Here is a 13,227-nt window from a genome sequence, read left to right as displayed (position 1 = left end):
AAAAAAGTAATCTCATGTTGTGTGTATGTATGTGTGTGTGTGTGTGTGTGTTGTTTGTGCTCTGTTTCAGCTTTTATGCAGATTTTGGACCTCTCAACCTTGCCATGCTGTATAGGTACTGCTGTAAACTCAACAAAAAGTTAAAGGTGAGTGATTTGCATGTGTTCTTTATCTTTCTCACAAACCTCCTTCTAAAAGAATGTACAGTATGCACCAGCAACAATAAAACCACTGTGGGTTTCCCACTCACACCCATTGCGACATTGTTGGCATGCACATGTGTTACGTGATGGTATTGTGAGGATTGAAGGGTAGGTCAATACAAGGTGTAATGTTATTTATCCTGAGATCCTGTTTCAGAAGCTAAATCAGGCCTGACAAGCATTTGTAAGACTGCTTTAGAATAAATTCCTTCTTGGTAAAAGCCCCAGGCAATACACTAAACACAGTTTCTGTTTTTAGCCTCTGACTCACCTGTGGTAAAGCTGTGGTGGCTTTTTTGTTTGTTTGTTTTGGTTTTTTTTTGGACAGAGACTGTGGGACACACTTGCCTAAAGGTCTCTCTGTTACTCAGCACTTTGTGTAGCCTCAAGCTGAGCACAGTTATCACAGTTTGCACAAAAACAGAGTCGGCAGTCTCAACTCCTCTGCTCAGAGTTATGAATTAAAGTATGATTATCATGAAATCTCTGGATCTACAGTGAGGTCAAAAAGTCTGAGGCCACTAGTAAAAATACTTGTATTGTCCTTTCTTTTCTAATTTAAAGCCAATTTTTTTCATTGCAAATTCAAAAATCAGAAAAACATTAACAGCGGCACAAACTTGAGCTGGCATAAGATCTGCTGATGATCTTCATTAGATAAAATTCATTGGAGCATCTTCTGAAAAAAAACAAGGAAAAATCTGACCTTTTATCCATGGTCAAAATCACAAATTTCAAGAAATTACTAGAAATAGTGTTTTGAATATTGAAGATATTGATTATTTCTTTAAATATTCTAAAACATTCTGTTTATTTCCTTCTTTTTTTAAAATGGAAAACTAATCGTAGGTTTTCAATGTTGTCTCAGACATTTGGACCACACTGTAAGTTATATTGTACAGCCTGATTCCAGGAGGATAATCCAAGCAGGCAAAAAACATCTTGTTTAAGTAAAAACAATAATTCAAGTAGAAGTGAAATTAGTACTCCAGTGAATTAAGGTAAAATTAAAAAGAATTCAGTCCTACCATGTATATGCTGGCATATTGATGCAGTGGTTAACATTGCCAGCTCACAGCTCCAGGGTCCCTGGTTTGATCTTGCGCCCTGTTTCTGTGTAGGTTTCCTCTAGGTTCTTCCCAGAGGTTTCCTCCCAGAACATGCTGGTATGTGGATTGGCTATGTGAAATTGCCCCGAGGTGTGATTGAGTATGTGAATGTGCCCTGTGATGGACTGGCATCTTATCTTGAATGTATTCCCTCCTCATACTCAGTGTTCCCAGAACAGTCCCACAGACAAAATGCTTCCTAAAGAGAATTTAATAAATGAGAAGAAATATGTAGTGCAAAAATGACTCAAATAGATCAGACTGAGAATTTGGAGCACACCATGGTGGTAGATCAAAAACTTTTCAATGTAGATAAATTACACAAAGTAAATGATTTTAAATCATTTACTAACATATGTATTGCATGACACACATGTTATTCTCTTTTGTGATATTTGTAAATATGTACCTGTGCTTGCTAACTAGATAACAATATTTGAATCACTTCAGCAAGCCTGCAATTATTTTTGCCACTGCAAATACAGTTCCCTTTTGTTGTCTCCTGTGTGTATGTCATCCACACCGGCCCTTTCCGGATAAGATTGCCCACCCCTGTCCTAGAGCCATAATCAGTGTTATTTAAACTTCAGGGCTCTGCTGAAATGCTCAATTTGAGGTTTTTTAATTGGTCAACTCCCACAGCCTCAGTTTCTAATGAAAGAAGTCAACAAGAAGAGCAAAACCCAAAGTGGATGTGAGCCAGGGGTGGAAAACACTTGAGTAATTGTAGTTTGTTATTGTACTCGGGCACTATTTTGGAATAGTGTATGTTGGGTTCCTACTTTACTCAGGTATTATCTAAATTTAATACTTGAATAAATTCAATAATAAATTTACAAGGAAAAATAACATACTTATTACTAAAAATACATATTGAAAAAGCAATGAGAATTGTTTTTTTGTTTTGTTTATTTGGTTGAATTATCCAATCAAATTCACATCAACATCAAATGAAACTGATTTCTAGTAGTTTATTATTTACCGATTACGTCATGACTTATAATCCTGTCTGGATTGTTCATTTTCATCCAATCTTTAATGACCAAATATTAAAATATTTCCTTTTACTCTTTAAATGGTAATACTTTTTGACCTTTTTCCATAGACTTGTAATCAGATTTGCAGCTCCCAATTTATTACTTTTAATTGAGGTTTTTGACACCTGTATTTTTTTTCTCTTAAGAATGGTACTTTTTCCACCTCTGATGTGAGCTCCAAATCTGCCAATTGCCTGAAATCACCATCATCTACCATGTAATAAAAAGCAGGGGTTACAATACTAATAATCCCTGTTGTGTCTTTGTGTTTTGTTCTGTTTCTGAAGCTGGCCAGGTGTAGTTACCTCATGTGTTCATGTTTTGGAATGTTGAAGGTAAAGTGCTCTGGTAGACGCATGTAGCTTCTTTTACCACAATTTTTTTTTTTTTTTGGAATAATTCTCTCACACTGCACCCCACCCATCTGACACGTGTGCTAGCCCCTGACTCGTGTTGTACCATTTACTCCGTGTCACTATGGGGACGGCATTCTTGGTGAACCCTCGCTGGGTTTTGGCCTGCATGTGAAATGAAAACAAAAAGACAAGGAGTGGAAGTGGGAGAGAGGAAGACTGTACTGTACTGTGAGGAGATGTGCACTCTGAGGAATTTTTTATCAGGTCCACATACCATATGGGTCACTTTGTAGGTGTGCGATTAGTGTTGCTATGCACTATGTATGGGCACACTTCTGCACATGCACTGAATATATGATTAAAAAAATTGTTGAGGATTGATGTGTTGTAATTTGTTACCTACAGAGTAATGTATATGGTATGTGTACCTGCTAAAATGGCCTGTGTGTGTAAGAAAGGGTTAATGCCCAACAGTTTCCTGATACAAGAAAATATTGTTTTGTTTGTCAGGTTCCATGGTTTTTAAGTCTCCATGGTTGCCATGGTCATGCCCATTTGCTGTAACCAATGATTCTTTTCATTCTGTGTAATTAAAATAAATAGTTCAGTTGCACCATTAATGTTAGTTAATAACATAAAAGTTGAGGACATATAATTGAAGTTCTTATTGAACATCCAGTAATTGGTGTTCTTTTGAACATCAGTAAACACAGGGCATGACCGTAATCAACAACGGAGTGGTGTAATAAAGCAGAGTTACTGTAATCACCCTGAAGTTAATTATTTTCCTACAGCAGTACTCCTGAAGTGTTTTATTCCTCATATACCACAGCAATTTTCCAGCACTAACAATTATTTATTAATTAACAACACATTACGATGTTTGACCATTTATAGTTATGTATAATGTTGTGGAAACAAGTTCCTGTTCTCACTTACGTTATAGCAGCTATAAGCAGCTTTAATTCCTCTTTCTTGAAGTTAATAAAGAAAAGAAAAGAAAAACGCAGCTCGTCATGTGACCAAACAACTGCAAAGCGTAAATTCCTCTGTCCTGAAGATCACAGAAAACTTAAAGTTGCAGCTTTACCTCTGACACTGGAGACTCCTTCCATAAATGTTAAATAAACATCTCCTTACAGAAAACTTAATTTCAACTATTTTTTAAAATTCAGTTCAGTTTTATTTGTATAGCGCTTTTAACCTTATCCCGAAGCAGCTTTACAGAAATCTATAAATTCAGGATATACATTTTAACTGTATGAATTTATCCCTAATGAGCAAGCCAGAGGTGACGGTGGCAAGGAAAAATTCCCTGAGATGATATGAGGAAGAAACCTTGAGAGGAACCAGACTCAGAAGGAAACCCATCCTCATCTTGGTAACACTGGAGAGTGTGATTTGGACACTGGAGAGTGGAGATTTATAAATAAATCCCTTCTATAAATGTGTTAATGATACATGGTCAAATTGTGCAGTTGTGTAACCAGGAAAATTAATTAGTTTTTACATGAAGTCTGTTTTGTTGAACTTATCCATTGTTCACTGATGGAGACTTGAGTGCAAAACTGTTTGGTAATTGTAGTCCTAAAGCTATTATAGCAATTGTAGTCCTAGCCATCATAGCATAACTGTTCATATGAATTGAGGTCCGAAACCATCTTATGGTTTTTCAATGGTACAAGCCTCATGCTATAACAAGTCATTTATTATAAATAGACCTGCATTTAGGACACATTTAGGTTGAAGTTTCATTCGAGTGGCCGTGGTAATGTTTAAATAATAGTATTTAAAATTTTTCATTACATTTTGGTCGTTTGGCAAGCAGCCTTTTCCAGAGTGACTTACAGACGTTGTAGGACATTTTAATTTTACATTTATTCAACTTCGTAGTTGAGGGTTAATACACTTGCTCAAGGGCCCAGCTGTGACAGCTTGGTGGTGCTGGGATTTAAACCCACAACCTTCTGATCAGTAGTCCAATGCCTTCAACTACTGTGTAGTAGTAAGACGGTGATTAAGACAATATATCGTGCTCTACTTAAGATTGGAGTTTAAAATTAACTCCATTTATTTCCATTCTTTGCCTTAAATCCTCCTTGCGCATGTTTACCGCCATGGCTTGTTGAGAAATCACTCCCTGAGCCACCCTTTGACCTGCATAAGAGATAAGTGCCAGAGAATGACAAATGTTATTAGCACCACCAGTGTGAAAGGTTTCCTCACATCTCAAATACTTAATAATGCTATGATATGAATTTACAGTGATTGTTCATTAACATCGAGGTTGTACGGATAAGAAATGCTACAATACACAGCTCATGTGTATTATATTGTATTACTTCATGGCACTGTTGAAATGTGGAATCTGATTGGCTAGAAAGTGTTGATTAATTTTCTGTAACAGAAGTGCAGCTGCACAGATTTGTTCCAATACGCTGTTGTTTCTATAGTAACAGCTCGTTCATAGGGACTTGTAAAGGGACTTGGAGGTTCCATATAAATGGGTAAAAAAAAACCCACTGATTTGGTGACGTTTTCTGTAAGTAGATGCTTATTTAACAATTATGGAATAAGTGTCCAGTGTCAGTGCTTTGTACCAGTCAGAAGAATAACTGTAACATGACAAGGTGCATCTTTATCTTACTAAAGAGAGAAAAGAGAAAAAAGGGAGGCTGGTGAGGGAACGACTGTTTATACAGTAGCTGAGAACAAGAAATAATGTTGATTGTATTGTTAAATGGATAAAATGTGTTGTTCTTTAAGAAATATAGCATTTTCTAGCAAATTTCTGTGGTATAAGAGGAATAAAACACTTAGGGATGTGCTGCTAAAGGAAAATAATCCATTTTGAGGTGCTAATATTAACTCCAATTCATCACACCACTCTGTTGTTATTTATTCTCCTATAACAGTACAACACTGCGTGTTTTATTCCTTACTTATGTTGTCACAAATAAATTAAAAGTTACAGGAAATATATTTGAAAACGCAGTCCATGCCATATTGATATTTGAGGCAACTCTGAGTTAAATATTTGTTCAGCCTGCCTCAGCTTTATCTTTTCGCCACATACGCTGTAGTGCAGGAACAGATGCTCTGTGGGTGTTTCAGTTTAAACACTGCAAATTATTCCAGTGCTTTTGCCCTAGCCTGTTTGGTCCTTGCATGATCTGACTCCCCTCTGGCATCAAGCTGTGTGCCTGGCTCTTGCTCATATGCAGCTCACCTGCTCGGCCACACCCCCAGCCTCGTTGTTTTATCCCCCAGGCCAGAGTTTAAAAACAGCGGGGGCAGGAGCTGGAACATCTGTGATTTTGATGCATATGCCACAGGCTGTACAGATGCTCAGTTAGTCTGCGAAGTATCTGTGCGAGATTTTCAGAGCAGTGATATGTGACAGGAAATGAATAGATTCACTGGATGCATCATTAACTATTCTGCATCAACTGAAATGTGAGCAGCATCAAAAATGTATTTCATTTTACATTATTAAAGTCCAATCAGGAACAATGTGAGCAAAATATTTAAACTGATAATACTCTGACAGGTATCGTGACATATCGTAAAATATTGATTTGATATATGTTTGTGAAATGCAGCCCTTATGAAGCCAAGTGTATTTTCATGATGGATAAAAATATGTTTTAAAAACACCAAAGGGTCATATGGGGGGGGGGCTTGGACATTACTTATATACGTCTATATTTATATATTCTAAATAGAAATGCAGGGTATAGAAATTAAAATTTGAGATCTGTCATATCGAGATGCACAAGAAGTTGTTTAGTGATTGCACCATGACTAAAAGTAAGATTGAATCAGGAAATCGCTAGAGAGATTTCAACACTTACTATATTTTCAGATATTGAATATATTGCATACTCTTCAATTACACGATAAGTCCTAATAATAATAATAATAATAATAATAATAATAATAATAATAATTCCTGTTTGCAGTGAGATTTACAATTATTATAATATTAACCCTTGTGTTTAATCAAGTCCCAAACATCTTTTAGCTTTCCAGTTTTGTTTAAATGCATTTTTTTGCTCTGTATACTGTGATGCTTTTAAAAAATATATATAACTGACTGTCCTTATTCCTCTTGCTGCCCTCCAGTCGTTCACACTGACCAGGAAGAGGATTGTGCACTACACCAGCTTCGACCAGCGCAAGAGGGCGAATGCTGCTGTCCTCATCGGTGCCTACTCCGTGAGTGTCTGCTATCTCTCCATTCTGCATGTAATCGATCTTCTTCATCCTCTTCTACTTCCCTTTTCTTTGTTTTGGTTTCGCTCACTTTCACTTTTCTCTTATCTCATTCTCCTTCTTAAAAACAAAACAAAAAATAAAACTCCAGATGTGCGACTTGACGTACGAGTCTAGAATGAGTGACAGTTGCTTATGTGTTTTGAACACTCTGATATTGACTACCATGGAATCACCGCCCGACAAAAAAGCACATAAGAACTGTCAGAGGTGTTATTTATTGATTAAAGGGGGATGTCTATTCTCATTTTGCTGTCGGATCGTTCTGTAATGTTATGAATGTGTCATTGCGGTCACGCAGAGGCTAATCCCTGCCCCTTGCAGTGAGACACTTGAACAGTGGAGGATTTAAATGGCTTTCTGTTGAAGAGACGCCATTCATAGATGTTTGTGTGTGACTGGTACTTGGCAAGGAGGGAGGCCTTTATGGATGCAGTGCAACGGGACACGCTGGCGTGCCAACGCTGTCGAGGCCACTGTTATTGTGTGTGCACAATGTGGGGGACTATCTGCTTGTCAGCGGCCTGGTTTCATCAATCTGAGAGAAACGGGACAGGGTCGTGGGTGGAAGTTGGAACAGAGCTGAGACAGTGTCTCACACACACTGATGTGTCTAACAGACGTCAAAGAAGAGACAAAAGGACCCTACAGCTGTGCAGTGTAGTAATGTGTTATGAACCCAGCTGCATGCCTGGCAGAAATGTTTCTGAAGCTCTGAGAAAAGATTTTTTTTAAAGGAACAGTTGAGCAGGAAATCAAATCCGCTCGTATCATAAATGTCATTTATCAGTCAAGACATGTTCTGATGTTTGACCTTTGCTCATGTAGCTGACAAGTAATGGAATTTCACTTAGGGCTGCACAATTTGATTTTATTTTTTAATAAAAATGTTGATTTGTTTCTTAGTGCAGTTTGATTGACAAACAATTCTGTAGCGCTGATTCTGTAGCATTTGCACTCGGGCTATGATCATTGTACACATCTTCTAGGTAAAAGCGCTATTGAACACCAGAGATCTGCACTGGTCTGTCTCTTATATCTTATATCTCTTATATCTAAAACATTCTTTTCTTGGTTAAAAATGGAGCGGTGGAAAAAGATAAACAAACCTTTACCAACTGTGTGTAAAAATCACCTGAGTCAGCGCTAAACGAATGAATACACGAGTTTATAAATCGGTAGTTCTCATCATTTTTGTAGAAAACTGTAACAAAGTAATAAGAAAAGACCCCACTTTGAGAACCACTAATAGAAATAATTAGTCTTATGTGCTGCTTCCAGCATTTTCCTCTTTTCCAGAACACATGGCATTTCTGCAGCGACACAGTTCAGTTTGTGCCTCATAGCTCAGTTTAGCAGCTCATATCTACAAAAAATACATATATATATCGCAACCCAAAACACATGGCATGTTCAATTCACCTACTGCAGTCAAGTCGATTCAGAGTCGAATCTCTGTCTCACTGGCTCACGAGTGAGACTCCTGAACCCACATATCTAAATGACAGTCAGTGTTGTGTCCGTCTCTTTGTTTGTACGTGTATCTGTGACTTTCTATAAAATGAACGTACCTCAGAATTGCGGAGGTGGTTAATTCAAATTTGCGTGTTCGAGCACGAAGCATGTGATATTTTAGTTTTTGTGCAGCTGTGGGCTGCATGCAATGATGGCTACTGTAGTTTCAGTGTTTAGTTTAGTTTCACTGCTTTATGACTGCAGTGTGTAGGAGTGTGAAGTGATGAAGTGTAAATATAGAATATAAAGACAACAGAGACACAGACTGGCCGTCCTCACACTGTCCTTGACCTTTTAGTCTAGTGTCTGCCAGCATAGCTTAATAAAGGCACAGTATGGTTGTCTGTACAAACAGAATATCCTCTCTGACTAATTTCAGCCCCCTGGCTATAGTTCAAATCTTATAAGTTTATATATATATATATATATATATATATATATATATATATATATATATATGTGAGTAACTGCCCATCCATAGAGACATGTACAGAGGATGTATGGTTATTTAATAAAGAAAAATCGTTTATTTGGTGGAATTTTCTGTGAGGAGACGTTTATTTAACATTTATGGAAGGAGTCTCACTTGTAACGGTAGGTTTTCAGATATCTTCAGAACAGAGAAGTTTACATTTTCTCGGTATCATGACAACCAGCATTTTTTTTTCCTTCTTATTAACTTCAAGAAAAAGGAAAAAAAAGGCTGGTGAGGGGAAGAACTGTTTATAGCTGCTATAATGTAAGTGACGAACTTGTCTTATGCTATAATGTAAGTGATGAACTTGTCAGATATTCCACAATGTTAAATGTAACTATATATGGATAAAAAGTAAATAATTTTAATTGTTAACAGATTGCACTATTATACCTATTATACAATTAAAAGCTTTTATACAACAAATTGTACTATTATTGGAAAATCATCAGATTTGAGGGGGTAACTGAAACTCCATTTTACGCATTCATTGCACTCGATATGAGGCCTCTGAGAGCGCGCTGTGCTAGATTGTGCGCGCTGCGTTCGATTGAGTGCGCTGTGCTAGACAGCAGCCTACCATGAAGAAGTGAGGTGTGACTGTACGTTTCTGTACGTGTTTAAACTAATTATCTGTCACACCGTGTCACTTTAAAGTCGCTCTCTCGGGGATATGCACACTCTTCCTGTCAGGCTAAATGTAGCCTGAACTCTGAACCTGAGCTTAAATGAGCTCTTTTGGAAATTTTCAACCTGAAAAGAAGCATAGAGCTTTATCACAGAGCTGCTAGTCAGATCTGTAGGTCATCAACTCAGCACTGATTAACAAAAGGTTTTTTTTTTTTTTACGCTTTACGTTTTTCTTTTGTCTTTTGTTAACAGCTTTCCTGTGACCTTTTGTTCATGTGTGGATTTTACTGATTTATTCATGTGTCGTCTGGGTTCCTCTCCCAACAGCAGATTCTTTGCCCTTTAATACAAGTGCCCTGGTTTTCATGTGAGGGAGATAAGTGGAGTTGGTGGGCAGCTGGTCATGAAGGGAGTGTGATTTACTTATTTGTTTGTTTGTTTGTTTGTTTGCTTATTTATTTTTCTCTCCTTGTAGGGAGGGCTGGGTATGGGATGAACAAAAAGTAGCCCCAGATTCTTGTTTTTGTCTGTTGGGAGTGGAACTTGATGTGGTCTTCTGCTGTTGAAGTCCGCTCGCCCAGGGGTTGTACGTGTGTTGTGCATTCTGAGATTCTTTTCTGCTCACCACAGTTGTAAAGGGCGCTTATTTGAGTTTCTTAGTGTCATAGTGCTGTAAGCTCGAACCAGTCTGGCTGTTCTCCTGTTTTTTGTTTTCCGTGCCATTCTGTGCAAACTCTAGAGACTGTTGTGTGTGTGTGAAAATCCCACAATAATTTTTCCCAATTAAATAATTTTCTCTTGGAAATCTGATTGACAAACTTTTAACTTGCGTGCTGATATTTCCTCACGGAACATTTTTTCTGTGTTTGGTTGTGGTGTTTTTTGCCCAGATTCTCTCGTTTCTGACGCTCACAGAGCAGTGTTGCTCTTCAAGTATTCAAAAATGCTTTACCTGACTTTGCAACTGCTAGGTCAAGGCATTTATTTCACTAGTAGCTGTTCTCGTCAGCTCTATACCTCCACTGCATTCTCATGCTCTCTCTGAAGACTCAGAAGTCGTTGGCCTTTTACTTTTCTTTTCTTTTTACTCCTTTTTTTAATAGTTCTAGAAACAAATCCTTTTTTAATCTGAGAGTATGGAAATACTTTGCCAGTGCCAAATGATTTTTGGTTTCCAGCCCTACTTGTGGGTCACATCAAGAATCACACGGAGTTTAATCTGTCGTTGGAGCTAGATGTCGGGCTGCTGCATATTTTATGAGTGTAGTCAGGAATAACAAAGCAGAGACCTCCTATTGAGCTCAGCCAGTCTAAAGACACACACACACTCACGCACACACACTCACACACAGTCACACACTTACAGACGGGTCAGCGAGTCCGCAGTTTCATGCTCTCAGTGGTCTCTGAGGATGTGTTGCATTTTCTCTGCTGTAATGAACTTGACACAGAAGTGTTGGAATCATCTGGAAACTTCACCACACTGTTGCAATATTCTGGTGTTAATCCTAACCACGCGATCTGATGACCTCTGACCTCAGATCCCTGTCTGAGAGGATTATCCTGAAGACAAAGGTTTTTCCTGCAGACGTAACGAATTCATAATTTGAATCATCAGGAACAAACGTTTTATTGAGAAGTTGTTCTAGTGAAACAGACATGCCATGTCTCATTTTACCGTTAGCTCATTAACATTTGCTTAGCGGCTCTGGGTCTTCTAATGAGAGAGATAATGGTCTTATCTCTCTTTCGCCCTGTCTCTCTGTCTCTTTATATCTCTCTGGGTCTCTTTGTCTCTGTCTTTCTCTTCACCCCTATTTCTCTGTCTCTCCATGTCTGTCTGTCTGTCTGTTTCTCTCTCTCTCCCAGTCACTTTCAGTCTCTCTCTGTCTTCCTCAGTGTCTCTCCATCTCTCTTTATCTCTTTCCATCTGTGTCTCTCACTCTCACCATCACACTCTTTCTATTTTTCTCTCTGTCTCCATCTCTTCATCTCTTTCCGTCTCCCTCTGTCTCTCATCTCTAGTTGTCTTTCTTTCTTCCTCTCTCTCTCTTGCTGACTGTGTGTGTGTGTGTGTGTCTCCATGTGACCTCCATGAGATTGGTCCAGGTTTGAGAAGAGCCTGTCTCTGTGCTGAATCACAGATCTTTGACACATTCCTCCTCACAGCACCGTCTCTTTAATTAGTGCAGCAGTGAGAGAGTAACAGTCGTGTGTGTGCATGTGCGTGTGTGTGTGATTGTATGGAGATGAAGTGGGCATGTGTGTGACTGCAGTCTGAGCTTGGTTATACATTTTCTTATCTTTATTACATTTCTGCACTAAATCATACAAAGCCAGATGAGGAACCAGATTCTTTCTTTCCTTCCTTCCTTCCTTCCGTTTCTTTTGGTTGTATTTTTTATAATGCTGTTATACAGAGTTTGCACTCAGACAGTTATTTTCAAAGATTAAAGTCTTGGCGCCTTTCTCTTTGTTTAGGTGTCTTGATCACCTTAAAACACTTAAACGTCAGCGTGTCTACTGCACAGTCGCTCGATCAAAATCAATTTGTTAATTCTAAATAGTATTTTTGTACTCATACCTATTCTAGAAATTCTTTTAAAAAACCCCTAAACTTTATGGTTTTCAGTAATGTGTATGCTAATATAGTGTCGTTTCTCTCCCTCAGGTGATTTACTTGAAGAAAACTCCGGAGGAAGCGTACAGAGCTTTAATCTCTGGCTCTAATGCCTCTTACCTGCCATTCAGGTGAGAAACCTTCAGAGCCGTGTCTCACATTCTATACACACAATGAAGAGGCACGTTCAGCTGCTCTATATCATTACACACACTTGCATAGCTGCAGGTCTGTGTGTGTCTGTGTGCGTGTCTCTGTCTGTGTGCGTGTCTGTGTGCGTCTGTCTGTGTTTGTGCATCTGTGTATGTGTGTCTGTGTGTGTGTGTGTGTTTTGTCCTGAGCTGAAAACATTTTTTTTCCATTATTGGTAACATATAAATACACTGCAATGATGGCCGAATATTATTCCTTCTACTTATTATTCATTTTTGGTCCTCTATTTTTTCTCTTTCTTTTTGCATTTCCAGCTTCTTCATTCACTTCGTCTTTTCATTCACTCTGTCCTTCCTTCTTTCCTTTCAGTACATTATCTTAAAAAATAAAGTCTTAGAAAAGTGTGTTGTGACATGATTTGTCAGTGTATCATTATTATATAGTCCTATCGCCCAGCCCTGTTCTGATCTCTGTTTGAAGAGAAACTATTACAGAACTTTACAGAAGTTTTTTTTTCCTCTGAGTAATATGAACTGGAGCCAAATTTGCTGCTGTCTGACCTGCACTTTGTTGCTTTTCTAAAAGTTTTACGAGCTTTGTCTCATCTGAAGTTGCAATTAAAAGTTGTTTATGTCCCAAAGTCTTCTTCAGAACATTGATGTATTTTATTTGAACGACTCTTGACCTTGAGAGCTAGCTGTACAGTCTGCATGAACGGATTTCTAATTGGCGTGTCTGGCGCTTGCTTTCACGCTGTGTGGGTGTTTTTTCTTCCAAAGCCCTTGGCAATCTCGATCGCTCTGCATGGAGATTAGCTTCAGATTTCAGTTGTGTTTGACTTACAGTATTGAATT

The 13,227-nt window shown here is 38.2% G+C and overlaps 1 protein-coding gene across 3 annotated transcripts in view; it reads left to right on the top strand.

The window, feature by feature from the left end:
* The window catches only part of cdc14ab (cell division cycle 14Ab), a 48,445-nt gene that overhangs the window by 2,937 nt on the left and 32,281 nt on the right, over positions 1–13,227 (top strand). For all 3 annotated transcript variants that reach the window (XM_053634000.1, XM_053633999.1, XM_053634001.1), the window contains exons 3-5: positions 71–146; positions 6,831–6,923; positions 12,272–12,351. In XM_053634000.1, coding sequence (XP_053489975.1) covers positions 71–146; positions 6,831–6,923; positions 12,272–12,351 — 249 coding nt within the window. The remainder of the gene's footprint in view (positions 1–70; positions 147–6,830; positions 6,924–12,271; positions 12,352–13,227) is intronic.

Source organism: Ictalurus furcatus, chromosome 10 (genome assembly GCF_023375685.1).
Source record: "Ictalurus furcatus strain D&B chromosome 10, Billie_1.0, whole genome shotgun sequence".
In the NCBI taxonomy this organism is placed as follows: domain Eukaryota; kingdom Metazoa; phylum Chordata; class Actinopteri; order Siluriformes; family Ictaluridae; genus Ictalurus; species Ictalurus furcatus.
This window is presented reverse-complemented; position numbering and strand designations above follow the sequence as displayed.